Source organism: Heterodontus francisci, chromosome 4 (assembly GCF_036365525.1).
Source record: "Heterodontus francisci isolate sHetFra1 chromosome 4, sHetFra1.hap1, whole genome shotgun sequence".
Taxonomy (NCBI): domain Eukaryota; kingdom Metazoa; phylum Chordata; class Chondrichthyes; order Heterodontiformes; family Heterodontidae; genus Heterodontus; species Heterodontus francisci.
This window is the reverse complement of record NC_090374.1, coordinates 183,713,332-183,730,359: the sequence shown is the minus strand read 5'-3', so window position 1 is coordinate 183,730,359 and position 17,028 is coordinate 183,713,332. Positions and strand designations below refer to the sequence as shown.

General features: G+C 41.1%; 1 protein-coding gene across 4 annotated transcripts in view; it reads left to right on the top strand.

The window, feature by feature from the left end:
- Positions 1-17,028, top strand: part of lingo2 (leucine rich repeat and Ig domain containing 2) — a 732,996-nt gene that overhangs the window by 588,432 nt on the left and 127,536 nt on the right. The window contains exon 4 of one of the 4 annotated variants that reach the window (XM_068028958.1): positions 11,520-11,662. The exons of the other annotated variants lie outside the window; for them this stretch is intronic. Coding sequence (XP_067885059.1) covers positions 11,657-11,662 — 6 coding nt within the window. The 5' untranslated portion in view covers positions 11,520-11,656. The remainder of the gene's footprint in view (positions 1-11,519; positions 11,663-17,028) is intronic. 4 annotated transcript variants of the gene reach the window in all.

Genomic DNA, 17,028 nt, shown 5'->3' with positions numbered 1-17,028 from the left:
GTCATTAGGAGATCAGTAGCCTCTGATTTAGCATTCTCTCAGTGCCAGATTAAAGAATGATCTCAAGTCAACCAAACAGCGGGCTGGTTGATGAACATTTATAGTTACAACATTGATTGCCACTCTTGTTGGCCAGCATGTGGTCAAGTTTGATTTACAGGCCTCTCTTGTAGTCATGCCCAAGAGGGGTCTGACAGCATTATTGTGGGCTTTATTCAGAGCAGTGAAAGCAGAAGATTAATTATGTGGTCAACGTAGCAATCATGCACAGCAGGCACAAGACCAACAATGACTTCTTAGATATTGTTTGCTCATCCTGGGGCATAGAACAAATGAATGGTCTATTTTTAACAGAAAGAAAAATTTTAAAAGAGAGACATAAATATTTTTGAGTAAGCATGTCTAATAAATAATGGCTTGTAAGGACCTGCATCATCTTGCTCATGACTCTGGGGAACCATTAACTGAATCTGTGATAAATCACAAAATGGTCCTGTAGGATATTTTTAGCTGTGTAAGGAGCTTCTGGAAATAGATTCAGATATGGCTGGAAAAGAAAAACCCACAAGGTATAATACTACCAGCTAGCTAAAAAAAACTACAATTCTGGCTGAGCACAAGAAATTTTTAAGATTTGAAACAAGCAATACTGGCCAAAGTCTATTGCTTGCATAGACCATTTTGAAAATGGCCCTTATCTTATAATTAGGATAAGTAATAAGTTATTGCTGGCATTTTCTACCTCTCGAATGTATTTTGCAATAGCGGAACACCAGGATAGCGTATTGCACTACATGTGAACATTTGCAGAATTCGTCTAGGATGGTGCACCATGAGAAATCACCTGTCCTAATTGTACAAATTTTCCACCAATTTAACTCCTGCTTACTTAATAGATAACATCAAGTTAGTGCAAAGAGTTCATGCTTACACAAGGTAGTTAAGTTTGAAAAAAAGGACCTTATTTTTTTAATTGGACGAAAAATGAATCTGTGGCTGGCTCGAGCCTCACAATTTTTAAAAGAAACTGTTACAAAGGGTCACTGGCATTTTGATGAGCATTTAGAAACATTACAAGATGAAGCAAAGTCTTCCCTGTGAGCTCAGTGGGTTCATTTGTGAATAGCTGGGCAATGTGGTTGCAGAAGATTCCATGTTTGATCCCGCGTGTGTGTTGACTTAGTCCATCAATAATACTACATTTAGTAACAATGCTCCAGTTTAAGGAAATGACAGATCATTAAGCATTCCCACTCCTTATTACTAGTCCATGATCTCTTCTGAAAGTTCAGGTGCATTCACAGGCTGTTTAAAAAAAAGCATACAGAATCCATGGCTTTATAAATACAGGCATAGAGTGCAAAACCTAGGAAGTTATGCAAAGTTTCATAAATCACTGGTTAGGCCTCAGCTGGAATATTGTGTGCAATCCTGGGCACCCCATGTTAGGAAGAATGTCAAAGTATCGGAGAAAATGCAGAGAATGTTTACTACTTGGAAATATATCACCGTTCCTTCACTGTCACTGGGTCAAAATCCTGGAAATTTCTATGTTCCTAAAACAGTTTGTAAGAGACAATGTTGTGAGATTACATTTGGCAAGAGATGAAAACATAAAACTCCTAAAAGATTATGTACAATAGATTAATGATTTTTAAAAGTTTTTCTTTAGATAAGGGTTTTGCTGATAAGGCCAGCAATTATTGCCCATTTCTCGTTGGCTTTGGGAGGAGGTTGTTAGGTCTTCTTGAATCACTGAAGTCTTTGCGGTGTTGGTACTCCCACAGTATTATTGGATAGGGATTTGCAGGATTTTGACCCAGTGGAGATATATTTCCAAATCAGGATGGTGTTTGACTTGGACAGAAACTTGGAGGTGAAGGTGTTCACATGCACCTGCTGCCCTTATCCCTCTAGTGGGTGGTGATCGTGGATCTTAAAATATACCTTCAGAAAATGAAGTGAACTTCTTTTTAGGGTCATCACTGTTCACACACATCAGAGGTGTTGCATGCGACAAGGTCCTAAAATCTAAAAATAAGATAAATAACTAATTAATCTATATTTGGGTAATTCATTCAGGAATGGGGTTTGTTAGGACATCAAAAGAGTTCCTGTCTCCTCTTCGAATAGTGCCATGGGATCATTTACACCGAACTAAGAAAATCGACAGGACCTTGATTTAATGTCCAATCTGAAAGACAGCACCACTAACAATGAAGCACTCTCTCAGTACTGCACTGAAGTGAATCTAATTGAAATAGATTCTGTGGTTTAATATGTGTTCCTTTGATGGCATGACTTTTAAGTAGGTTGATACTAGATAGAAGCTAATTCCGACATCAGTTGGGATACAGCCATCTGGTATTACTAAACCTTATAATAGTCATGGGAAATGTTGCTGGAATCAAGAGGAATGCAGTTAAGATTGGGAGAATCACACTTCCAACTCCTTACTCACCACCACCTGACAATGCAGGCCTGATTGGCAGATGCCTTCTCTGTAACTGCCCTGAGTGTGTGCAGATGATATCCGAAGTACTGGAGCACGTGAAGCGTAGGCAGTAATACTGAAATTGCTTTGGAAAATCATAGGCTAAAGGAATGTAGTGGAGGAACAGCTTGCAACAGTGGGGCGGGTGGGGGGGGGGGGGGTGGGGGGGGGGGGGTGGGGGAAAGGCTGTGAGGGCTTTACTTTGAGGAGAGGCGAGCATTTAAAAACCAGTGAAGAACCGTGAGAAAGTCCTACTGGAGATCAAAGCTTAATCAGCTAATCCACCGATTCTAATGCTGAACAAGATTGTGCATCTGTTGAAAATTCCCCTTTCTGCCCTGTATCTAGTTCATATGTTTACAATGTTCTCTCGCTTCTGATTTTTCCCCCAAAACATTGTGATTTTAAAAAAAATTCAATTTCTCACAAAAATCACATTCCCGACAATGAATTCGTAAAAGACCATGTGATCAGTCATGGGTTGTCACATCATAACAGATCAGTAGTCTTACTTAGAAAGTAGAGTCAGCCAAACTCATAATGTGTTATTACTAACTCCTTAATTACAATAGAGTTGGCTAACCCATGAAACCTGATAATGGATAAAAAGCTAAAAATGCTCTTAGCAGGGCATAATTAATGGTTTAGTAGATACTTGCACCACACAATGTGCTCAAGAGCCATACATATCAGAAAGGTCCTAGGTTTCATTTCTTGTCTGGACTGAGTCAGGTGATGACAGTGAAGCCTGATGTGGAATGGCCAAAGTTGCCTTGGTTTTTGTGGGCGGCACAGTGGCGCAGTGGTTAGCACCGCAGCCTCACAGCTCCAGGGACCCGGGTTCGATTCCGGGTACTGCCTGTGTGGAGTTTGCAAGTTCTCCTTGTGTCTGCGTGGGTTTCCTCCGGGTGCTCCGGTTTCCTCCCACAAGCCAAAAGACTTGCAGGTTGATAGGTAAATTGGCCATTATAAATTGTCACTAGTATAGGTAGGTGGTAGGGAAATATAGGGACAGGTGGGGATGTTTGGTAGGAATATGGGATTAGTGTAGGATTAGTATAAATGGGTGGTTGATGTTCGGCACAGACTCGGTGGGCCGAAGGGCCTGTTTCAGTGCTGTATCTCTAAAAAAAAAGAAAGGAAGAAGAAAAAGCAGCCAAAGTACACAGCATTAGGAGAGGATGAGGTTTGGCAGTGATTCACACTCACCACTGCCCCTCAACCTCAGGGTTAATACTCCTGCAGAATAGCCACTGGGACTAAATATAGGTAGGCCTCATTCAGCACCACTCAGCATGAATCACTACATTTAGAAGCAAAAATTGGAAGAAAAAATTGTTTCTTGCAGTTACCTTGTAACTTCTATTACATGTAATACATGAACTGCTATACCTGTGCTGGGACGAGGGAGCAGTACCCCAAGACATGCGCGATTCCAATATCATCACCCTCTATAAAAACAAAGGTGACCGCGGTGACTGCAACAACTACCGTGGAATCTCCCTGCTCAGCATAGTGGGGAAAGTCTTTGCTCGAGTCGCTCTAAACAGGCTCCAGAAGCTGGCCGAGCGCATCTACCCTGAGGCACAGTGTGGCTTTCGTGCAGAGAGATCGACCGTTGACATGCTGTTCTCCCTTCGTCAGATACAGGAGAAATGCCGTGAACAACAGATGCCCCTCTACATTGCTTTCATTGATCTCACCAAAGCCTTTGACCTCGTCAGCAGACGTGGTCTCTTCAGACTACTAGAAAAGATCGGATGTCCACCAAAGCTACTAAGTATCATCACCTCATTCCATGACAATATGAAAGGCACAATTCAACATGGTGGCTCCTCATCAGAGCCCTTTCCTATCCTGAGTGGCGTGAAACAGGGCTGTGTTCTCGCACCCACACTTTTTGGGATTTTCTTCTCCCTGCTGCTTTCACATGCGTTCAAGTCCTCTGAAGAAGGAATTTTCCTCCACACAAGATCAGGGGGCAGGTTGTTCAACCTTGCCCATCTAAGAGCGAAGTCCAAAGTACGGAAAGTCCTCATCAGAGAACTCCTCTTTGCTGACGATGCTGCTTTAACATCTCACACTGAAGAGTGCCTGCAGAGTCTCATGGACAGGTTTGCGGCTGCCTGCAATGAATTTGGCCTAACCATCAGCCTCAAGAAAACGAACATCATGGGACAGGACGTCAGAAATGCTCCATCCATCAATATTGGTGACCACGCTCTGGAAGTGGTTCAAGAGTTCACCTACCTAGGCTCAACTATCACCAGTAACCTGTCTCTAGATGCAGAAATCAACAAGCGCATGGGAAAGGCTTCCACTGCTAGGTCCAGACTGGCCAAGAGAGTGTGGGAAAATGGCGCACTGACACGGAACACAAAAGTCCGAGTGTATCAGGCCTGTGTCCTCAGTACCTTGCTCTATGGCAGCGAGGCCTGGACAACGTATGTCAGCCAAGAGCGACGTCTCAATTCATTCCATCTTCGCTGCCTCCAGAGAATACTTGGCATCAGGTGGCAGGACCGTATCTCCAACACACAAGTCCTCAAGGTGGCCAACATCCCCAGCTTATACGCACTACTGAGTCAGTGGCGCTTGAGATGGCTTGGCCATGTGAGCCGCATGGAAGATGGCAGGATTCCCAAAGACACCTTGTACAGCGAGCTCGCCACTGGTATCAGACCCACCGGCCGTCCATGTCTCCGCTTTAAAGACGTCTGCAAACGCGACATGAAATCCTGTGACATTGATCACAAGTCGTGGGATTCAGTTGCCAGCGTTCGCCAGAGCTGGCGGGCAGCCATAAAGACGGGGCTAAAGTGTGGCAAGTCGAAGAGACTTAGTAGTTGGCAGGTAAAAAGACAGAGGCGCAAGGAGAGAGCCAACTGTGTAACAGCCCCGACAAACAAATTTCTCTGCAGCACCTGTGGAAGAGCCTGTCACTCTAGAATTGGCCTTTCTAGCCACTCCAGGCGCTGCTTCACAAACCACTGACCACCTCCAGGCGCTTATCCATTGTTTCTCGAGATAAGGAGGCCAAAGAATGTGTGTTTAGTGTGTAAGTAATAATGACCCAGAAGTTATTTGGAAGGATGAAGATAAATATTGTACCGGAATCAGTCAATTAGTTTACCTTTGTACCTAGCTGTGTAAGACTGTGATTCTATTGCTTTCTTCACAGTGCTGGAGCCATCGCTAACCCCTGGTATTTTTCTGAACTTTCCAAAATACACCATGCAAATACAAACATCTATAGACACCCACAATGTAAACTCCTCTCTGCTTCAGGTTTTTAAAATTCCCAAGTGACCTTCGAAAACTTATTTAGTAAGGATTATGTCAGTGAGGTAAATTTGCACTTAAATTTCTTAGAGAAGTAAGTCTCTCCCATTCAGTTTTAAGTTGATTCGTGATTGATTTGTTTCATTGATTTAAAGTTGGTTCATTCATATTTGCAGTAGCATTGCACAGTGATTACTTGTGAATTACTTCTTAATAAGCTTGAGTGAGGTAATGATGCTATTACTCCTACATCTTAAACAAGTTAACATGTAGAGATTGTAAGTGCATTTTTAGGGGACATCTGCATCAAAAGCTGCTGCCAGGGAAAAGAAAACTTAAGAGGTAAATTAATTGGCTGATTCCAGTACAATATTTATCTGAGGAGAATAAAGCTCTACTGAAATTTAAATACAGCTTATCTTAATATAAACAGCAATTTAAAAAAAAAACAATTCTCAGGATATGGACGTTGCTAGCAAAGTCAGCATTTATTGCCCATCCCTCAAGATGGTGGTGAGCCTCCTTCTTCAACTAAAATAAAAGCAAAATACTGCGGATGCTGGAAATCTGAAATAAAAACAAGAAATGCTGGAATCACTCAGCAGGTCTGGCAGCATCTGTGAAAAGAGAAGCAGAGTTAACGTTTCGGGTCAGTGACCCTTCTTCGGAAGAAGAAGAAGGGTCACTGACCCGAAACGTTAACTCTGCTTCTCTTTTCACAGATGCTGCCAGACCTGCTGAGTGATTCCAGCATTTCTTGTTTTTACTCCTTCTTCAACTGCTGGAGTCACTTTGGTGGGGGTCGGAGGGTGAAGGTATTCCCACAGTGCTGTTAAGTAGGTAGTTCCAGGATTTGGACCCAGCCACAATGAAGGAACAGAGATGTATTTCCATGTCAAGATTGTGGTTGACTTGGAGAGGTACTTGGAGGTGATGGTTTTCCAATGCACTTGCGGCCCTTGTCTTTGTAGGTGGTGGACATTGTGGGTTTGGGGGGTGTTGTCAAAGAAGGCCTGGTGAGTAATAGATGCCAAAGAATGATTACAAGGTTCAATCTAATTTGGAACCTCAGGTGATGATTATCAATTAGAAGAGATTTGCTGTCTTGTTTTACATTGAATCCTTGATAAAATTAGAGTTTTGTGAACACTCCCAGATGTCAGTCACAATATGAGAGTAGCACACTCTCACTGAAACAGTTTATAAAAAGACGAGATCAGGATGGGCACAAGCGAGAAAAAACAGCACAGTTGCAGTAAAGCTTTATGAACAAGATCCCAATGGAGAAAGTGGTATACCAGAGTAAATTGTATGATTATGAAAATAAATATTAATATAGTGATCATTTTTACAGTGTTAATTTTGAGCAATCACTTGTGACACAGTTAAATATTAATGAAGCTGATTTTGTGCCAATGGACATTAAGGGGTACAAGCTGGTTATTGGTTATTGTGCCTGTTATTTGAACATAAAACTGGTGTAAAGCATATCAATTTAGCAGAATACATCCAATCTGCACTGGCATTGGTCCCACTGATGAATTTGTGAAGTCATTTTTATTTCTTTAGGCAACCTGGGTGGAGAAGATAGAGGCACAAAAAAATATACCCACTTAGTTCATTCTAAACTGTGTATTCTTGCCATAAGAACATATGAAATAGGAGCAGGTCTAGGCCATACAGCCCTTTGAGCCTACTCCACCATTCAATAAGATAATGGCTGATCTTCGACCTCAGCTCCACTTTCCCCCCCCGATCCGCATATCCATTGATTCCCTTAGATTCCAAGAATCTATTGGCATCTGTCTTGAACATGCTCAATGACTGAGCATCCATAGCCCTCTGCGGTAGAGAATTCTAAAGTTTCACAATCCTCTGAGTGGAGACATTTCTCTTCACCTCGTTCCTAGATGCTTGACACCTTATCCTGAGATTTTGCCCCATAGTTCAAGACTCTCCAATCAGAGAAATAGCCTCTCAGTAACTACACTGTCAAACACCCCCAGAATCTTTTTTATTCGTTCATGGGAAATGAGTATACTGGCAAGCCCATCATTTATTGCCCATCCTTAATTGCCCATGAGAAGGTGGTGGTGGGCTGTCTTCTTGAATCACTGCAGTTCCTGTGGTGTAAGGACACCCACAATGCTGTTAGGGAGACAGTTCCAAGAACTTTACATGTTTCAATGAGATTACCTCTCGTTCCTCTAAAATCCAGAGAGTATAGGCACATTCTACTCAATCTCTCCTTGTAGTACAACTCTTTCATCCCAGGAAACAATCTAGTGAACTTTTGTTACACACTCTAAGGCATGTCAATCCTTTCTGAGGAAAGGAGATCGAAACTGCATTGTACTCCAGGTGTGTTCTCACCAAAGCCCTGTACAATTGCAGCATGACTTCTTTACTCTTGTACTCCAATCTCCTTTTCAATAAAGGCCAACATACCATTTTCCTTCCTAATTGCTTGCTGTACCTGAATGTTAACTTTTTGTCTTTCATGTACAAGGACACCCAAATTGCTCTGAGCAACAACATTAATAATAGTTTCTCACCATTTAAAAAAGTATACAGTTTTTCTATTTTACTACAAAAGTGAATAACCTCATATTTCCCCACATTATGCTCCATTTTCCATCTTCTGGCCTACCCACTTAACCTGTCTATATCCCTTTGCAGATTCCTTGTGACCTCCTCATAGCTTATATTCCCAGCTAGCTTTGTATTGTCAGCAGACACTCAGTCCCTTCATTTAAGTTATTAATAAAGATTCAAAATAACTGAGGCCCCAGCACTGATCCCTGCGACACTCCAAAAGTAACAGCTTGCCAACCTGAAAATGACCCATTTATTCCTGCTCTCTGTTTTCTGTTTTTTAATTAATACTCTACCCATGCTAGTTGGTGGGAGGCGGTGGTGTAGTGGTAATGTCACTGGACTCATAATTCAGCACCCTGGCTAATGCTCTGGGGGCATGGGTTCAAATCCCACCATGGTGCATTGTGAAATTTGAATTCAATTAATATGATCTGGAATGAAAAGCTAGTCTAATGGTGACTGTGTTGTAAAAACCCATTTGGTTCGCTAATGTCCTTTAGGGAAGGAAATCTGCCAAACCTTACTTGGTCTGGCCTACATGTGACTCCAGACCCATAGTCATGTAGTTGACTCTGAAATGGCCTAGCAAGCCATTCAGTTAGTTCAAGGGCCATTGGGGATGGGCAATAAATGCTGGCCTAGCCAGTGATGCCCACATCCCACAAAATAAATTAAAAAAATATATTATCCCCAAACTTATCAATCTTTCGTATGGCACCTAATTGCATGTTTTTTGAAAATCCAAATATCCAATGATTCCGCTTTCTCTACTCAGTTAATTACACCCTCAAAAAACTCTAATAGATTTGGCAAACAAGATTTCCCTGTCTTAAAACTATGTTGACTCTGCCTAATCATATGCTTTTCTAAGTGCACATTAGTAATGGATTCCAGCATTTTCTCAATGATGGATGTCAGGCTTACTGGCCTGTAGTTCTCTGTTTTCTGTCTCCCTCCTTTCTTGAATAGTGTTGTTACCTTTACTACCTTCCAATCCACTGGGACTGTTCCATTCCAAGGAATTTTGTAAGATCATAACTAGTGCATCCATATTGTCTGCAGCCATGTCTTTTAGAATTCTAGAATATAGGCCATCAGGTTCATGGGATTTGTTGGCTTTTGGTGCCATTAATTGTGGCAGTACTTTTATCCATACCAATATTAATTACTTTAAGTTCCTTATTCCCATTATACCCTGGTTCACCATGATTTCTGGTATTTTTCTGTGCCTTCTACTCGAAAGACAGATACAAAATATTTGTTTAATATCTCTGCCATTTCCTTATTCCCCATTATAATTTCTCCTGTCTCAGCCTTTAACGGACCCAAGTTTACTTCCTCTACTCGCTTTCTTTTTCCATACTTGTAGAAGGTCTTTCAATCTGTTTTAAATTTCTTGCGAGTTTACGCTCATATCCTATTTTCTCACTATCAATTTATTGGTGATCCTTTCCTGGTTTTTAAAGCTCTTCCAATCCTCAGGCTTACGACTATTTATGGCTACATTATATGCCTCTTTTAATCTCATACTATCCTAACCTTTTAGTTAGCCAATGATGGTTCATTTACCCTTAAAATTGTTATTTCTCAACTGAATGTATATTTGTTGAGAATTATGAATTTTTTTTTATATGTTTGCCATTGCTTATGTACTGTCATACCTTTTAATCTCATGTTCCAATTTTACCTTCCAACCTTGGGCAAATTGTCCCTTATACCTGTATACTTGGCATCACTGAAGTTTTAGATTCTAATTTCAGGCCTAAGTACATTACTCTCAAACGCAGTGGAAATACTGTCATATTATGATCACTCTTGCCAGAAGGTTCCTTCCTATGAAATTACTAATATACCCTATCTCATTACCTAAAATAACTTGTTGCCTGGTTAGTTCCATGATGTACTGTTCTAGGAAATGGTCTAAATGCAATCCATGACATTGTCCTCTAAACTACTTTTGCCAATTTGATTTGTCCAGTCAATACGAAAATTAAAATCACCCATGGTTATTTCATTGCCTTCATTACAAGCTCCTCTTATATTTTGTTTAATTCATATAGCTGCTCTGAGGGGGCCTATAAAGTACACCCATAGGCATTTTCTATTCCTTGTTATTTATTATCTCCACCCATACTGATTCTACTTCTTGCTCTTCTGAGCCAAGATCCTTCCTCGCTACTGCCCTTACGTCAGTTTTTATTATCAGGGCTACCTCCCTTCTTTTCCGTTTTGTCTGTCTTTTTGAATTTTCAAACATTGTGAGACCAGTGACCAGATCATGAAGTAACATGCTGCCTTTGCTGTGATATACTCAGTGCATAACTAACTTGCATTTGCTTTAATCTGCCATTGCATAGTCATGCCGATGGACAATTTCAATTGTTCTCACTCTGTAGAAAATTCTGTTTTTTTTTCAGGAAATGGTGAATACCTTGTTTTGTTTATGATTTGTGTGTGAAAATATAGCATTTTTGCAAAGCCATAATCCAGTATTTCATCCCATAGAACATTGCTTTCATAAAATATAGCACATCTCATACCATTGTAATGTCTGTTTCTGTGGAATTCCAACACACGACAGAAGACTTGAGAAAAAGCATGGGTGTCCTGGTTTAAATCTTACATTCACGTGTTGCTTATTCCACCAATTCTTAGCTAGTTGTCATTTTCTTTGCCTTTTATATGTTAGCTATAGCTCAGTTGGTAGCACTCACACCTCAATGTTGGAAGGTTTTGCGTTCAAGTCCCATTCCAGGGACTTGAGCTCAGAAATCCAGGATGATATGTTAAACTGCAACCCTGTCTTCCTTCTCGCATAGACATAAATGATCCTATGGCATGACTTCAAAGAAGAGTTTTTTCTGCTGGTGTCCTGACCAATTTTTACCCCGTAACCAGCTTTACTCAAACTAATCATCTGGCCGTTATCGCATCGCTGTTTGTGAGAGCGTGCTGTGCGCAACTTGTTTGCCATGTTTCCTTCATCACAACAGTGACTACACTTCAAAACAACTCAGTTGACTCTAAAGAGATTTGGGCCAGTTTGAGGTCATGAATGGCGCTATATAAAAACAAGTTTTTTTTTCTCCATCTTATTTCCATGCTTCTAACCAGCATCCTCTTTCTTCTTCTGCTCTCTCATTAGGTAAGAGCAAGTCAGAGTTGCGTTATGGGGGCTGGGGCTTAACCATGCTGCTCAGTACTGGTGCAAAGGTTCTATAATAAGGAAAGACGTTGGCCAGGAAAGTGGACATCTGACAGCTTGAGTGAAAGAGTGCCGTGATGAAGGTGAGCTCTTTCAATTCTGCTTGCCTATATTAGGTTGCAAAAATAGACTGCAGCCAAAGGCAACTGTAATAAGAATGGAGGTCTTATGAATTTGATTCTGGGAATTGCTCGATGCATATAAAGACTTGAAGGTACACTGGGGTTTTCCCTAACTTTAATAATAGAGATCGTTAACTTGTAATGCTGCACATATGGTACAGAATTGAAATCGATGATGTTCACTGAAAGAGAATTCCTCACTGTATTTCTACCATTATCAGTTTCGAATTAAGGGCACTGTAGAGATGGTGACCTTGATATTTATGGGAAACTGGAAAGTTGGGGCACATGTTTTTTAGGCTGGGATACCCAGAAAACCCAGGAAGGCAGAGTTCCTGCTGAATTAAACAACAGGAGCTCATTAGAATTCTATTACTCTTTTCCCCGTCTGGCAACCAGTCAAATTGAAAGGCTGTCTGGTTGCCAGGTGGGATAGCCTGTGGCACAAGGCAGAAACTGGGGAGCATTGGAGATGGTTCCTGCCAATCGAGAAGATTGGGTGTTGGTGGGGTGGGAGGTGTTCTGGGAGCACAGTAGTGAGGAGGGAGATCATGGAGAGGGAGAGATCGAGGGGAGGTTCTGAAGATGGTGGCGAGTGTCAGTGGATTATAGGCAGTCTGGACATTGGGCATTTTGAAGGTCAGTGGAGGATGGCCTTGATATCACAGAGAGTGATCTGGAGATCATGGGGAGAGTTGGGTAATCACAGGGGATCTTGAGATTGTGGGGAGTTCTGGAGATCAAGCGGGAGAGATCATGGTGGGGTTACTCCTGCTTCTCCAGGCCCACAAGTAATGCTGGAAAAAGCACGTAGCTGCCGGATCTGGCACCTCCTGCTTCCCTTCAGTTGCCAGGTTTCCCGACCCCTGGGAAACCCGGCCTGCAGCTGTTAAATTCAAATCGTTGCCAAAATCTGAGGAATGGCGCTTCAGTAGCATGCAACAATCACTGACCCGCCTTTCCAGAGTGGGTTACTCAAATACTCCCAAACCCGCCAGGGTTAAACCAGAAATAGGCATGATCACGACGGATTGAGGTCAGCTTTCAGACTTTTTACAATTTAACCCCCACCCCTCTAATATAGGGGTCACAATTATCCTGGCCGCAATTATCTCTCAACCAACATCACCAAAACAGATTAACTGGTCATTCAAGTCATGGCTGTTTATGACATTTTGCGCTTTGCAAAGTAGCTACCATGCGTGCCTACAAAACAAATGATTACAGTTCAAAAATCATTCAAAGGATTGTGAAACATTCTGGGACACCTTGAGGTACTATATGCATGCAAGGTCTTTTGTTCCATATTCTTAGACAGTTTCAGGCTATTCGATTTAAACCTCCTGATAGGAATCGGGAATTCTATTATTTTATTCCATTTCAAAGTAAAGTCATTCTGCTTTGGCCTAGCTCTGTAAGCTGAAGGCATTTCTATTGTTAAATTGGCAAAGTGTTCTGGTCTTAATAGGGCAGGTATCATTTCAAAATATGGCTCACAGCACCACCTCTTACTGAAAATACAAGGTCTACTTCCATTCTTATTCCCTAATGTTGTGTAAATGCTCTATGTCTACAACTCTTCATGGTCTTTTAAGCATTTATTATAACTTTGCTCTGGAATCAGACGTTTAGGTGAATGAACCAGAAGCAGGAAATGATATAGTTGACCCATAATACCGGAGAGTAACTCTCACAGGGAACGATTGCTGGGAAATCAGTGCGTTCAGCATTTTAACAGAAGAAAGGTGGTGGAGGCAGGATCAGTAGCAACATTTAAGAGGCATCTGGACAGGTACTTGAATGAGCAAGGCATTGAGGGATATGGAATTAAGGCAGGCAGGTGGGATTAGTATAGATAGGCATTATGGTCGGCAAGGACGCGGTGGGCCGAAGGGTCTCTGTGCTGTACAACTCTATGACTCTAAAGATTAAATATCAATTCTTGAGATGCAAGCTCCACCAATGTAGTTTCCTGTTGGATCATGAAACAACCCATCACATGCATATGCATAGGTACTACGGCAGAAATTAACCAAAGAACACACACTCTAATCACATATCAGTAAAATATGTCCTCTATATATAATTTTTTTTGACTTTGTTACGACCAGGTGCGAAAGTTATCTAGGGGTCTGTTACTATCATCACCTGGTCTTATTGTAACAGGGTTTAATTTTAAACACACTGTGTTTTGAGCTTCCCCTCTGTGAATTCCCGTTCACAGTTTTTCTGATTATAAGACAAAGACACCAATTCACACAGGCTATCTGTGGGTTAAAGAAGATATATGAAATTTTATTAAAACTTAAACTCTAATATGGTTTATGTCCACGGATATATGCGCGTCCACACAAGCAGGCACATGTGATATGCACATGCAGATAGGAAGAGAAAAGGGAAGAAAAGATAAAGTGGAACAGATTGAGGCAATATCTTGTTATGGTGCTTCGAGCTCACTGTAGTCCATTTGTAAATAGTCTTGCTTTTTGTTGGGACCCAGTTGTCTTCTTAAAACATTGTTCACATAGGAAACTTTCCTCTCTTTGAGGTTCATGTGTTTTCACAAGATTCAGTTCCGTGTGTCGGAGATGGAAGCAGGCAGGAGAGAGGTCTTCATGCTTCAGTTCCAGGAGAGATCTTTACTCCATGAGCACGTGGCTTTGTCTCTTCAAAATCTGTTTTTCCAGTTTAAAACTCCCCTTGTTGGCCAACAGGTGGTCACATGACCAGTTGGTTTGACCAGGTGTCTTCTGTGCATTGGGGCAGGGACTGGTTCGCTTTGTTTCAACATTGTCTGGTACTATGCAAATGTCTTTCTAGCCAGGCGCTTGCAATTTTTTAAGTTTTAATATTCATGTGGCAAAATAATATGTGCCTCAGTCTTGGCAGGTGGGGGGTTTGCCTGACAACTTGTTCACTCAAAGTAAGAGATTATAAATGCTGTTCTGAAGTGGACCCATTTTCAGCTTTGCTTCCAGTATGTATTGGGTGTATTTTTTGTAGGTTAATTGTTATGTTGCTGTGCAGAAATGAGTGTGGATTTATGTTTACCAACTCAGATTCCTCACTTTTAGATAAACTGAATCTGAATGAGCCATTGAAGCAGGATTTTTCTTTTTGGGAATTGTGTAAAAAGAAACAACAAAAATAGCAAAGTCCTATTTGCGGCAGAAACAAGAAACTTGGAACAGCCTGTCAATATGTCTGTTGAGGTGCCACTGCAGCACAGAGCACATCTACAGATCGGGAAATACATTAAATATGGTATCAGTGACACAAAAATAGGCAAAATAAATTTGCATGAGAGAAAAAAGAGTGCCTTTCACAATCTCAGAAAGGCTCAAAGCACGTTACAGCCAATGGAGTACTCCTGACAGGCAATTACTCTCATAAAGATGCAACAGCCAATTTATACACAGCAAGGTCCCACAAACACCTGCGTGAAAACAATCTGTTTCAACTATGTTGGTTTGAAATAGTGCCATGGGATCTTTTACATCCACCTGAGAAAATGGTTTTAAAAAATCATAAAATTAATTATCAAAAACAATGCATTTTTTGTGTGAGTCGAAGCATTTCCTACACACTGATTTTTTTTAGCCAGACCTAATTTTTGAAGTTATTAAACATGCTGCAACAGCTAATGACTTAAGGATCATGCTTTGAGTTATTTCCAACAATATTCCATAATTTTTTGAGAGCCTTCCTGCAGAGAACATTTTATGTGTTGCAATAATATAGTTGGCAAATAAACATTACTAAAGGAACTTGTCAATTCACCAAGGGTTACTGCAATGGTTTATTATTTAATTAAAGCTGCACTGATTCATAAAGTCATGAGGTTTATCAGTGAATAACCCTATTCAACAAAAAAACCCCTCAGGTTTAAAAGTTGATTTGGGAGTTTTTTTAATAAACATTTTAGCAGTACCTTTGATATCCTGTCAAGTGTCCCAGAAAATAAACCATTATGCTATTAGCATTTCTCAATAGAGGCAGTGCAATGGTTCAGGAGTTTGAACTAATAGGCTGTTTTATGAAATCGTCGGGTACACATTCAATTGAGTTCCCCAGCATGCTTCTTGCAGGGAGTAGCCAAGCTGCACCTGAGAATCTTCCCCCAATGTATGAGGTGTAAGGTTTGGACATGAGATGAGGAAATCAGAGGAAGGACAAAGGGTTCTTAACAGTCCACTTTTGCAAAGCTGGCAAACTCAACGATACCAACAACAACAACTTACAATTATATAGCACCTTTAATATAACAAAACATTCCAAGCTGCTTCACAAGAGTGTAAGCAAACAAAATTTGGCACTGAGTCACATAAGGCGATATTGGGACAGGTGACCAAAAGATTGGTCAACGAGGTAGGTTTTAAGCAAGATTTTAAGAGAGGACAAAGGGACGTAGAGAGGCAAAGAGTGTTAGTGAGGGAATTCCAGAGCTTGAGTTATAGGCAGCTGAAACCACATCCACTAATGTTGGAGAGATTAAAATCAGCAATGTGCAAGGAGCCAGAGTTAGAGGAGAGCAGAGATCTTGGAGGTGACAGAGATAGGGGAAGGTGACAGAGATAGGGGAAGGTGACAGAGATAGGGGAAGGTGAGGCCAGGGAGGGATTTGAAAATGAGGATGATAATTTTAAAATTGAGGCATTGCTGGACAGGGAGGCAATGTAGGTCAGCGAGCACAGGGGTGTTGGGTGAATGGGTCATGGTGCGAGTTAGGATACAGGCAGCAGAGTTTTGGATGAACTCTGGCCTCAATGTTACACTAGTTAAATAGCCCAAGGACAAAGAGTAAGAATGGATTTATAACCGTGGAGAAAGAAATGATTATAGATCTAATATATGTCTATATTGAAAATGCTGGTCCCTTTGATGAAACAGGACTTAATTCTGTGTTAATAGAGAGCAGGTGATGCTCATTGCAGTTTGCATTTAAGGGATGGGTTTTTCTCCCCATCAGGAAGTTGCCTCTGGACAGAGAGTTAGTGCAGAAGGGAAGAGTGAGAAATGATATTTGGACTGAACTGTGAATTGACAATAAAACAGTTGTGGATCAGAGAATGTCATCGGCTTCCTCATTTTGGTGAATGGACATCTGCCTGTTTAGCAATATATATTGGGCCAAATCTTGCTGGAGCAGGACATCTCATGGTATGCTTCATATGTTAAACCTTTCCTCCATCCTTCAGTGGGTATTTGTTTTGTGCTGTATCTTGCTGGAATTGGTTGCTGATAATGGTAGGAGCAATGGGACATCTAGGACCTTGGTATGACGAGACCAAAAGTCTATCTCATTAACATATGAGATTTAAGAATTG